The sequence below is a fragment of the Mizuhopecten yessoensis genome, unplaced genomic scaffold (assembly GCF_002113885.1).
Source record: "Mizuhopecten yessoensis strain PY_sf001 unplaced genomic scaffold, ASM211388v2 scaffold6135_1, whole genome shotgun sequence".
NCBI classification, from domain to species: domain Eukaryota; kingdom Metazoa; phylum Mollusca; class Bivalvia; order Pectinida; family Pectinidae; genus Mizuhopecten; species Mizuhopecten yessoensis.
In genome coordinates this window covers 2,187,400-2,200,757 of record NW_018406397.1, presented here as the reverse complement: position 1 = coordinate 2,200,757, position 13,358 = coordinate 2,187,400, and the positions used below count along the sequence as shown (strand labels likewise).

The 13,358-nt window shown below is 36.7% G+C and overlaps 1 protein-coding gene across 2 annotated transcripts in view; it reads right to left on the bottom strand.

Annotated features, from left to right (window-relative positions):
• The window catches only part of LOC110451585 (synaptotagmin-7-like), a 276,219-nt gene extending 263,301 nt beyond the window's left edge, over positions 1-12,918 (bottom strand). For both annotated transcript variants that reach the window (XM_021499694.1, XM_021499695.1), the window contains exon 1: positions 12,780-12,918. In XM_021499694.1, the coding sequence (XP_021355369.1) occupies positions 12,780-12,807 (28 nt within the window). In that variant the 5' untranslated portion in view covers positions 12,808-12,918. The remainder of the gene's footprint in view (positions 1-12,779) is intronic.
• Positions 12,919-13,358: the final 440 nt, after the last annotated feature.

Genomic DNA, 13,358 nt, shown 5'->3' with positions numbered 1-13,358 from the left:
TCCACTGATGAGGAGGCCTCTGGACAGCTAAGGTCACATGACGACAGTGTCCACTGATTATGAGGCCACTTGACAGCTAAGGTCACTTGACGACAGAGTACACTGATGATGAGACTACTTTAAAGCTAAGGTCACATGACAACAGTGTCCAGTCATGATGAGGCCACTTGACAGCTAAGCTCACATGACAACAGTGTCCACTGATGATGAGGCCAATTGACATCTAAGGTCACTTGACGACAGTGTCCACTGATGATGAGGTCCAGCCACTTGACAGCTAAGGTCACATGACAACAGTGTCCATTGATGATGAGGCCACTTGACAGCTAAGGTCACTTGACGACAGAGTCCACTGATGATGAGACTACTTTAAAGCTAAGGTCACATGACAACAGTGTCCACTCATGATGAGGCCACTTGACAGCTAAGGTCACATGACAACAATGTCCACTGATGATGAGACTACTTTAAAGCTAAGGTCACATGACAACAATGTCCACTGATGATGAGGCCACATGACAGCTAAGGTCACATGACAACAATGTCCACTGATGATGAGGCCACTTGATAGCTAAGGTCACATGAAAACAGTGTCCACTCATGATGAGGCCACTTGACAGCTAAGGTCACATGACAACAGTGTCCACTGATGATGAGGCCGCATGACAGCTAAGTTCACATGACAACAATGTCCACAGATGATGAGACTACTTTAAAGCTAAGGTCACATGACAACAGTGTCCACTGATGATGAGGCCACTTGACAGCTAAGTTCACATGACAACAATGTCCACTGATGATGAGGCCACTTAACAGCTAGGGTCATATGAAGACATTGCCTATAGACAACGAGGCTACTTCACAGTCAAGGTCATATGACGATAACATAGTGTCCAATAATGATGGGGCCACTTCACAGCTAAAGTCATATGCTTTAGCTATCAACAGCAATTGATTTGAGCATCGGAGCAAAACAAAAACTTAACATTCACGATCAGCTATATGACAATATTGCTTGACAAAACAAATCCAGATCCACAGAGCATTTATACTCGGAATAAGATGAATAACACAACACTTATCTATGACGAAAGTTGAGTTGTCGACACTAATACTCGTCAAAGCAAGAAGCCCAATGGGTCTGCATTGCTCACCTGGTATTATCTCACACTTGTCACCTTAAAAGTGGACTAAGATATATATATATATAGCTACCTGCAAAATATCAGTATCTAGCTATGACTCCAAGTCATTCAAAAGAACCCGTTAAAAGATTTAACTACAATTAACCCCTATCACCTTGAAAGACTAACAAGGTCATTAAGTTGAACAAACTTTATAGCCCTTCATCCTAACATGCAACTTGCCAAATATTACCAAATAAGACATTTTTGTTTATTGAGATGAGGTCATTAAAGTTTTATACACATTTAACCATGTGACATTGAAAATGTGTCAAGGTCATTCACACAAACAAACTTGATAGCTCTTCATCTGAACATGGTACTGGCCAAATATCACCACCCTATGCATTTGGATTATTCAGAAAAAGTTGTTGAAATGTGTTCAACTTTGACCCCTGTGACCTTGATTAAGGCCATAGGTCATCCATTTGGTAGCCCTTTATCCAAACATGCTACTGTCCAAATATCATTGTCCTAGACCTCTTGGTTATTCAGAAGAAGTTGTTTAAAGTTAAAAGTTGAAGCCAGGCTTTGGACCAGGTGAGCAAAAAACTGAACTGATATCAAAATCAAAGTTAATTTCAAATTCTGAAATTGTCCTATTAAGTCTTTTTATTCAAACTTTCAATGTAAAATAAACATTTTAAACATTTTTAAACTGAAATTTGAATTAGATTAAATTTTATGTTGAAACATGTTTACCTCTTTTCAAACTTTTAAATATTTCTGATTTTTTTTTTAGATTAAAAGTTTATTTATAAATTCAGAAAATGTCAGCTTAAATTCATAAAATTTGAAATGTTAATTTAGAATGATGATAGGTTTAAGGTAAAGAGGACACTATATAAGTTGTTATGGGAAGAAAAGTTCCAATCAGAATGGTAACATTGATATTCCTCACTCAAACTTTCCTATCTAACCTTAACCCTCCTATCTCACCCAAACCCTTCCTCCTGACCTCAAGTGGACATCTTCCTCTGCAGAAACCTCAGTCATCCCAACCTACCAATCTCATCCCAACCCGACCAATCTTAGCGAACCCCACCCATCTCACCCTACCCCTCACTCTGACCTAATGTAAAGAATCTCATCTTTTGCAGGAACCTCACTATCTTTTCAACCACCACCACCACCCTCCCCGAATCACACCCCTACCTCACCAATCCCATACAAATCCCATCCATTTCACCCTACCCCTCTCCTTGATGTCATGTAAACAGTCTCATCTTCTGCAGGATCCTTACTGTCACTTCTACCCCAGCAATTCACTCCAACCCCTCCCATTTAACCCCCAACTCTCCCTTTAACCTCAAGTAGATGTCATTCTTTGCAAAATCACACTGTTTCCCCAACATTCCCATCTCACACCAACCCAACCCAACCATTCTCACACTACCCCTCCTATCTCAACCCGAACTCCTCCTATCTGACAACAACAAAAAATCTCACCCTTTCCATCCACCTAACCTCAAGTGAATCTCATCCTCTACAGGAACCTCACCGTCACCCCAACCTTAACCATCCCACATATCATCTACAACCTGACTCACTGTCTTCCCCACCAGACTTTCACTCCGGCGGTCTGAAGACATTTTCATCTTTTTGATATCTGATTTTTACAACATTTGTGATTACTACAGCACTTTTCTTAAACACTATCTTAATTTCTTGTTGCAATGAAACTCAGAAGCTACATGTCCATGATTTTATTTCAAACGAACTGGTCGATCAAGATAAAATGTTACAACCAAACATAAAACACAAATGCAAATCCAAGGAACTGTTTGAAGTACAATTTTATTTGCAGCGTTATTTTTTTCGTGAAGAAGTTAAAACCTGGTAACAGTACAGAAGCATTGATCGTCACCGTGAAGCAGACGTCATATTGCGTGACTTATCGGTACCTGTTATGGAATTAATTGCCCGAAACGTCACAGGTTATAATTCCTTTACCTATATCCCTATAAATACCTGTGCCGTCAACATTTACAAACAATATAAAAGGTGCTTTTCTATTTTCAGTCACGAACATGGAACATTGACACCTAACACCCACAAAAGTTGGTATCAACATAGCTGTAGAGTTGTTAGGTATGCCAACTGAAGCGGAACCTATATTTACTATGAGTCTTATCTTGTAAAATAACTCCCATGAATGTTTACTGGCAAGATTTGTCCTATAACTTTCAATGGTTTTATTATATGCTGTAAGTCTACTTTTATCTTACTTAATCCTCGTCTTTAAATATCAAATCATTATTGCTGAAAATAAAGCATGACACAACGTTCCAGAAAGTTAATTATAGAAAAATCATTCCGTCGTAGCGGAGATATATTTCCATTTGCTCTGCATTGCCATTATATAATCTTACCAAACAAAATACAAAGATATCAGATCATAATTCTCACATGATTCCCATTGGTGAAGTGATATGAAGAACATGTTCGTGACGTCGTGACTAAATTACGTCGTTTTCACCAACGTCACTATATTAAGTGTATTATTGACGTAGCGAAAATATAACAATATGCATTCCTCGTGGTAACCTATCCGTTACCGGATTAAAAAATCCAATTGATAATGTAACTCGCAACAATTTATGTAGTTATGTTGTATAAAAGGTGAATATCCTCAAAGTGGAGTAAATTGATTAAATTGTTAAAATAAATTGATGATTTTGTATTTATTTCCACAAACTATTTTTTGGCTTGGAACGGTCGCGTGTACATGCAACGTAACAAGAAAAGATCCCATTGACAGACAGCGCGAATTTTTACTTTGAAATGCGATAACGGTTTGGAAATATAGGAAAAACTTAAATAAAAAACGGAAATATAAGTATTAAACTGCCTTCTTTGGAAAGTTATTGTCCTATAATTCTCACAGGATTGCAGAAAAATTAATCATAATGCGCTAACGTGCGTTATTCAATTTGGCTGCAATCCTGTGAGAATTATAGGACAATAACTTTCCAAAGAAGGCAGTTTAATACAAAAATAATTCCATGTTATAAATTGTGTGCATAAACTGTCAATCACCATACCTTGGAAGTAAGCATGTCATAATTTAGGAACATTAGAGAAAAATAATAGATGAGTTCTAGTGGCTGCTTTACGAGTTACTTATTAAAAGCATCACTTCCCTTTAATTTCATTTTGGCTATAACTGTAACCAACATGGGCCGAGGCACCACTGTTGACGAGGTAGTTAGACTGACAGTATAACAATCTGACATCCAGGGCTCAAATCTTAGTAAAGCCATGCTGAATTTTTACCCAAAACAAAATGTGGTGTATGCATATATATATACTTTGTTTATTTTTCATCTTAATTACTTTTTCATAAAAGTCTCCTAGGATAAAGTTTTCTTTTCAGAATTGATTTATTAAATTAACATTCATGCAAAAAAAGAAGGTTCTAATTTATCGATTGGTACAAAAATCCTTAAAAGCTACTCACCAAATCTGATAGGTAAGTACACCAAACCTTCAAATATTATGTGAAACCTGTTTAGTTTAAAGTCTTTTTATCGTACTGACAAGCAAGCACACTTGTAAGCAAATGGTGAAAACTTTTGAGGAATATTTATGGTACTGTTAAGTAAGCACACTTCACTTGTTAACATTTGGTGATAACTGTTTAGGTGAGTTCAAGGAAAATTTACAGTACTGACAAGTAAGCACACCATGCTTTTAAACATTTGGTGATAACCATTTATGTGAGTTTGAGGATTATATACGGTACTACTAAGTAAGCACACCATGCTTTTAAACATTTGGTGATAACCATTTATGTGAGTTTGAGGATTATATACGGTACTACTAAGTAAGCACACCATGCTTTAAACATTTGGAGATATTTACCGTATAGCTAAGTGAGCAGACCATGCTTTAGACATTTGGTGATTACCACTTACATGAGTTTGAGGATTATTTACGGTATTGATGTTACCTGTCTGGGTGTACCTTACTGATCCACATACCTTATTGGGACAAATTAAATGTCAGTTTAAAGTGTAGTGAAGCATTAAGAGAAGACCCGCCTGATAAGACCACAGTAACAGAGATATGTCCATCCATCGCGGGTGATAATGTTACACTTCATATACAAAGCACCGACACTCTCAGTATCTTCTTACATAAGTTTAACCCACCTGTAACTAACTATATGTAAAGCCCAGCAGTTAACTTAATAGCTAGAATACATCTAAATGACTCGAGAAAGTACTACGAGTAATGACAAATCTACTTATAAACAACCTGGAAAGAGAACTTAACCTTGGTGTAAGTGAACATATTCACATGTAACAACAAATCGTTAAAAAACAATGAAACAACATAAAAGAAACGATCTGTTTGATCTTTCTATTACATCAAATCAACAATTAATCCAATAAAGTGCTATAAAACTTAGAAATGACAAGAGGTGCAGATGGCCTGTATCACTAACCTGAATATTTAAGTAATCGTAGCAAGATATTAGTTCACGGCGGTAGGGACAGACACCGGAGCAAATCGATCGTGGTTGTATATTTGCATCTAAACTTTCATGCTCATCAATCATATAAATTGATATAGAGTGGGAATCACAACTGTTTACATGTAAGGACCCAGGGACTAAGATCCTAGGGGCGGGAACAGACCTCAAGGCCAATCCTGGAAGCATATATATATTAGTCTTTTCATGAACAGCAGTTTTACACATGGTTATGGGGTGGGGATCTCAACAGTTTTCATCTTTGTAGCATATCTGTAGTCATCTGTTCTTGCCTAGCTGTCATGTATATATGCTTAAATAAGATGGGAATCTCAACAGTTTTCATTATGACCCAAGGACTACGTTTCTGAGAGCAGGGCTGACCCCAAGGCCAATTTTGGGAGTATGGTTATGTGGTGGGAATCTCAACAGTTTCCATGATATGACCAAGAGACTAAGTCCCCAATAGCAGTATCACCAAGAGGCTAATCCTGGTAGGAGACATGCATTCATCACTTCACGCCAAGCAATTGTATGTATATTGTAAAAGGGTTGGAATCTCAACCATTTCCAAGTCAAGCAGTAACTACCAGTTAGACACATAACTTACAATGATTAATCAGGATCGCTATAAATATTTCACACCATTTTGCATTTGTGTTTCTCAGTATTTAACCTGTGTGATCTTTATGGCCTATCAGCATGAAAGCTTAGCTCTATGTGTCTGCTGCCACAATGAGTATCTGTCACAGCACCCTGTCTCTGTAATAACTCAGATTGAGTCTGTCATAATTAACTGTAAGGTTGAGTTTGTCATAACTTTAAGATTCAATTTGTCATTTTTAACTGTAAAAATACAAAAATTGAGTTCAAACATAATAAATAATAGGTGATCAAACACTCCTAATGTAGAACCCTGCGGTATCACTCTAGGCCTAGGCCACGTGGGTCCATGAGTGAATTCTATAGATCTCCTTACTAGTAAAACATAATAATAGGAGATCCAACACTCCTAAAGTAGAACTCTGCGGTATCGCTCTAGGACTAGGCCACGTGGATCCATGAGTTAATTCTATAGATCTCCTTACTTGTAAAACATAATAATAGGTGACCCAACACTCCTAATGTAGAACCCTGCGGTATCTCTCTAGGCCTAGGCCACGTGGAGCCATGAGTGAATTCTATAGATGTCCTTACTAGTAAAACATAATGATAGGTGATCCAACACTCCTAAAGTAAAACTCTGCGGTATCGCTCTAGGCGTAGGCCACGTGGATCCATGAGTTAATTCTATAGATCTCCTTACTAGTAGAACATAATCAAGGAATAAAGGAATCTCAACACCACAAAGACATTTCTATTATAATTATTTTTATAAAACTAGCTCCTTTAGAAAGGGCTTATTTCAGTTATTGTTATAATTGTTGTACTTACTTTATGTATAATTAGTATCTGCCACGCTACTCCCCCCTATTTAAATGTGTTTGCCGTTGAACACCACAACCTACATTTAAAATGTAGGTTCCTACTCCCAGATAACTTTAAGATTCAATTTGTCATTTTTAACTGTAAAAATACAAAAATTGAGTTCAAACATAATAAATAATAGGTGATCAAATACTCCTAATGTAGAACCCTGCGGTATCTCTCTAGGCCTAGGCCACGTGGGTCCATGAGTGAATGCTATAGATCTCCTTACTAGTAAAACATAATCAAGGAATAAAGGAATCTCAACACCACAAAGACATTTCTATTATAATTATTTTTATAAAACTAGCTCCTTTAGAAAGGGCTTATTTCAGTTATTGTTATAATTGTTGTACTTACTTTATGTATAATTAGTATCTGCCACGCTACTCCCCCCTATTTAAATGTGTTTGCCGTTGAACACCACAACCTACATTTAAAATGTAGGTTCCTACTCCCAGATAACTTTAAGATTCAATTTGTCATTTTTAACTGTAAAAATACAAAAATTGAGTTCAAACATAATAAATAATAGGTGATCCAACACTCCTAAAGTAAAACTCTGCGGTATCGCTCTAGGCCGAGGCCACGTGGATTCATGAGTGAATTCTATAGATCTCCGTACTAGTAAAACATAATAATAGGGGATCCAACACTCCTAATGTAGAACCCTGCGGTATCCCTCTAGGCCTAGGCCACGTGGAGCCATGAGTGAATTCTATAGATGTCCTTACTAGTAAAACATAATGATAGGTGATCCAACACTCCTAAAGTAGAACTCTGCAGTAGCGCTCTAGGCCTAGGCCACGTGGGTCCATGAGTGAATGCTATAGATCTCCTTACTAGTAAAACATAATCAAGGAATAAAGGAATCTCAACACCACAAAGACATTTCTATTATAATTATTTTTATAAAACTAGCTCCTTTAGAAAGGGCTTATTTCAGTTATTGTTATAATTGTTGTACTTACTTTATGTATAATTAGTATCTGCCACGCTACTCCCCCCTATTTAAATGTGTTTGCCGTTGAACACCACAACCTACATTTAAAATGTAGGTTCCTACTCCCAGATAACTTTAAGATTCAATTTGTCATTTTTAACTGTAAAAATACAAAAATTGAGTTCAAACATAATAAATAATAGGTGATCAAATACTCCTAATGTAGAACCCTGCGGTATCTCTCTAGGCCTAGGCCACGTGGATCCATGATTGAATTCTATAGATCTCCTTACTTGTAAAACATAATAATAGGAGATCCAACACTCCTAAAGTAGGACTCTGCGGTATCGCTCTAGGCCTAGGCGTCGTGGATTCATGAGTGAATTCTATAGATCTCCTTACTAGTAAAACATAATCAAGGAATAAAGGAATCTCAACACCACAAAGACATTTCTATTATAATTATTTTTATAAAACTAGCTCCTTTAGAAAGGGCTTATTTCAGTTATTGTTATAATTGTTGTACTTACTTTATGTATAATTAGTATCTGCCACGCTACTCCCCCCTATTTAAATGTGTTTGCCGTTGAACACCACAACCTACATTTAAAATGTAGGTTCCTACTCCCTGTCACCACAGGGAGGACCACGATTACCTTTTGTAACAGGAAAGAGAATAGTGACATTCCACCAGGGATCTAACCCACGGTCCCAGTCTTCATAGATGAACGCTCTTCCACTGAGCTAAAGGGGAATTAATCCTGCGTACAATTAAAATCTGCCACATATATATAGTCACACTGAATCCTCTTGTGAATTAATCCGGTACTTCTAGTCCCTACCAAAGGACAGATACATTGTAGGAGGATGAACTTGTAAAATGTGGAAGAACTCAATATACCCTTGANGTGGGGGGGGGCAAACAAAGAGAATATATGTATTGATGACTGTTTCCTATAAAATTGTTCTTATTTATGTGAAACCCTTGACTACAGACACTTGTTTTGTAGATATCTATATATACATGTACATGACTACCATCCTGGGGTTTACCTGATTTTATGTGTATAAAAACAAATAAATGGTTCATTATCTGGAGGCAGGGTACACAACTTTGTACTAGGTCTGTACCCTAATATAGCCTGTGACATTAGATACATAATATTTTTTAAAAGAGTATCTGTGATAAATGCATTTAGTGCAATGAAATATTTATAGCCACAAAGCCAGCAAAAATTTCTGACCGTGAAAAATTTGATCCCAGCCATTAATGGCTTTGACACCATCCTTGATTTCATGTGTACATGTGACCACATTTATACCACTGGTATACACAGGCACTGAGTCAGTGTCAATAAATGCCGAAACTGTAACGATAAACAATAAACATTGTTTTTGATATGTATAGCTTTAGCATCAAAATTTACTGACATATACTACATTTCAGAATTTCAAACTTCATTAACAGAGTGCGAATCGACCTCACTTCAAATACTAGAAGCTTAAGTGAGCATTGTACCATTGTTCTTACACATTACAACGGAGGCTGTATAGTGAGTCGTACCTATCCAGTCATTGGTTATACTGTCGTTATATAATCATTACATGTCCCATGTAAAATTTCATTAAAAGCACAAACTTGGAATCTGCACCGAATCAATACAGATTTTGTAGTGTACCACCTCTGCCAGTGGTACTGAAAATGCACCACGCACTATTGCATGTGTTTTTAAGGTTGGTGCTGGGATGCTCAAAGTAACAAATCATGATGATGAACATGTTATTCAAAAATCAAAATCAAATGTGCATGTCATGTATGAAATTTCAAGATGGTTTCTCATATTTCGTTAATATTTAACTATTTTGAACACATAAAGCAGTATGTTTCTGACAGGAGAAAGAGAAATGCGATGGCCAGAAACATTCCCCCCTCGTTTATCAAGGCTTTGCCTCCAAACATACAACATTTTATAACCCAGGTTCAGGTATCCTCTCGCCAAACATTCAACCCAATGCTTGAAACAAAGGTTGGCATGCTTTCAAATTTTGGAACAGGAGAACGAAAAGTGCACAGCCAGACCAAGATTTGAACCCAGAACCTTCCAAACTCTAGACAGATGTTCTACCCAATGACTGAAGCTACCTGGTCACAAACAATCGACCCAGTCCAGTTCTGCTACATGCACATGTTTTTCTACAGCATAAAAGGAGATCTGCATGAACTTTTCATAAAGGTATCAGTGAAATCACTGAAAAATGATATATCCGGGTAAGTTCCTGAACAATAAATATCTTGTTCTGGGTTTTACACTTTTGCAAGTCCATGATATAACCTAATGTAAGCAGGCAAACCAACCTTTGATTATACCCACCTATTCATGCAGTCACTTGTGACAATGGGATTTCTTATACTTCTGTACATATTATTCGTGGTTATAGGGCCTTTGCAACCAGCCAATATCTTTTTCACCTCCCTGGGGAGCATACAGCGGGTGCTGCCATTTCGGCATCACAGCTAGCATTCAACAATTCTTGCACTGCCCTACCATGTACTCATTTACAGCTGAGTAGACTGGAACATGAGAGAAGTGAAGTATCTTGTTCAAAGACACAACACAGTGCCGTGCCTCAAACCCGCCACCCTTTGGACACAAGACTGGCGTCCTACCACTAGAGTACCGTGCCTCCAAAAATACACGCTGTGAGTAGGACGTTAAACAAAATTAAACCAAACCAAAGGAACTCATCAAATATTTGAAAAAAGATGTTCAAAATTCACCTGAAAAATTCCACAGACGCCAATGTAATACTCAAGTTTGCATTTATTTCAGTTTTGCAAACTAAGAGGTAAAATAAAATGCTGAGAACAGGTTAGCTTAATATATGAGAAGTCACTGAGAAAATAGTTATGTCATAAAAGTTGAAATAAAAGTCAATCACTGAGTAGAGTAGCCTGTCACCCGGACCTCTGTCTAAACAGCAATATATTATCTTTCTATTTCCCCAATAAGAAACTCTATTGGTGCATAAAACATTGTCAATTTCTGAACTCAGTATACATCTATATGTGTCAATTACGGTTAGTCATAAAATCAGTTCAGTCAATCGAAACCAACTGACACACTCTAAAAAAGTCATAGATCATTGCAAGTCTTCACTGCCATGGGCTGAATCTATACCAGATTTCTAGTTGTTCGGTGGATTTAAAATATTTGTAATATATATATATATAGCATATCGTTGTACGTTTTTTTATCTAAGATTTGAGCTTAAGTTATCAAACAAATTTAAGGTATTATAAACAGTTTTAAATCAAATGAAATTTTAATATCCTGTTGGTAATATTCAGAGGCACCAATTAAATATATGTATTCTTTTTTTCCTCAAAAAATTATCTTTACAAGTAATGGATGTATAGCTGAAGTTTCAACCTCAATATGATACCTAATACATCAGATAGCCTGGATTACCAGGTATATAGCAATAGGTACTTAAATTGTGTGGGCGGACTTATACTGTCCACAGGGTAAACACTTGAGATATAGAGGAAACTTGTCCTCTACTGTAAACAGGGATCTATTTTTGTATCTAGTCCGACAGCCAACTGTTATTAAGGGTGGATACAGATATTGTGTACCTTGTAGTATATCAAATTTTATAGGCGAACCTCTATTGCTATTGTACCTACAAGTTACAACTGGCTGAGTTATAATAAACACAGTTTTTCTTACTCCTTCCTCATTCATAACACCACTGCATTTCAAATTCCTGTATGTACCTGAGTATATACCGCTGTGACATGTAAATTGGTATATGGCTTACTTATTGGGTTGTGCTTTGGATTAAATGCATATATATACTTCAACAACATACGAATAAACAATACAATAAATACTGACAGTATATAATGCTATATTTTTGTATTTCAGTCTGACAAAGATGACCTTTAGGTATCGGAAAATTATCAATAAGTATAGCCTAATATATGAATGTTTAAATAGAGAGGCTGGCACCTTCCACACATTCAACACAAACAATACACCACCATCTGATCCCACAAACAACCCCTAAGGTTTAGGAACATACGCCTTATTTTAGAATTCAGCTGTAAGATTTAACATTTATTTCCATTATTATATAATTTTTTGAAAATGACATGGATCATGATCACTGGCTGGCTATTTAAAGGGTAGCACCAGGCCTATATATCTATAATATCTTTAAATTTTAAGTACCTGAAGGCATGGTTGAAACAGGTGTATATGTACATATATATGGCCTCGCTTATAAATCTGATATAGGCACAGTACTAGTGTTAAATTAAATTACAGTACATGTATACATACGGATAAGTCAAAAACCAACTAAACCTACATATACAGATATAGTAGTCTACAGTACTGTAGTCCTTAGCCAGCTGTACATAATTTTTCTGAAAGTGAAACCAGAAAAGTGTATGGCTAACACATTGCAAAGTGATACATGTAGGTCGCTTTTTCTGTCACATAACTACGTTTTGTCATTGATAATTGCAGCAGATGACATAACATGTACACTATATTATGGATATAGTATCGTGAGAGGGCGAACAACAACTTGTCGGCACGCTTCCTAGGCAACCAAAACATTTCGTTACACACAGAGCTCAGCTTCGGTTGCCTCATGATCCGACATTGTTTTAGCGGAATTAATGTGTGATTTTACTTACAGAAGTTGTGAGTGTGTTCCACCGCCATTCTGACAGCTAGTGTGCTTGTCCTGTAAATAAATAAATCCAACAAAACTTTCCGAACTGTGTCATCACACCTTCGCCTGTCTACTCGTGGTAGGCCTATGCTAGACCTATGAAAAATTAATGACGGAAGTCAATTTCGCGTGCTAGAAAAGGTCAAAGGTCATGGCACAGTTTCTCCCGGGGTATTTAACAAACAGTAATACGTGTGCCAGACACGTATTTAAAATATTGGTATAGGATTTCTGTGCTAATTATATATATTAACTAACTATAGTATAGTGTCAAGACTCTACACGATTTTATACATTTAAAAGGTGGGTGGTTTTTTTTATACCTAGGCCTAACAATCAAAATCTACCGATACGATACTGACGGCAAATAAAACTATTTGCCATCCTTTGTCAGAAGTTGCCGTACTTTTTGTCACGGTTGAGAAAACGTGTGACTAATTTAAAGCTGGCTAAAAGTGCTAAAATAGCCCTTATTTGATATACGTTCTTGTACTACATATAACATTGCCAGTATAGTATATTACATAATAACCTCTTTATA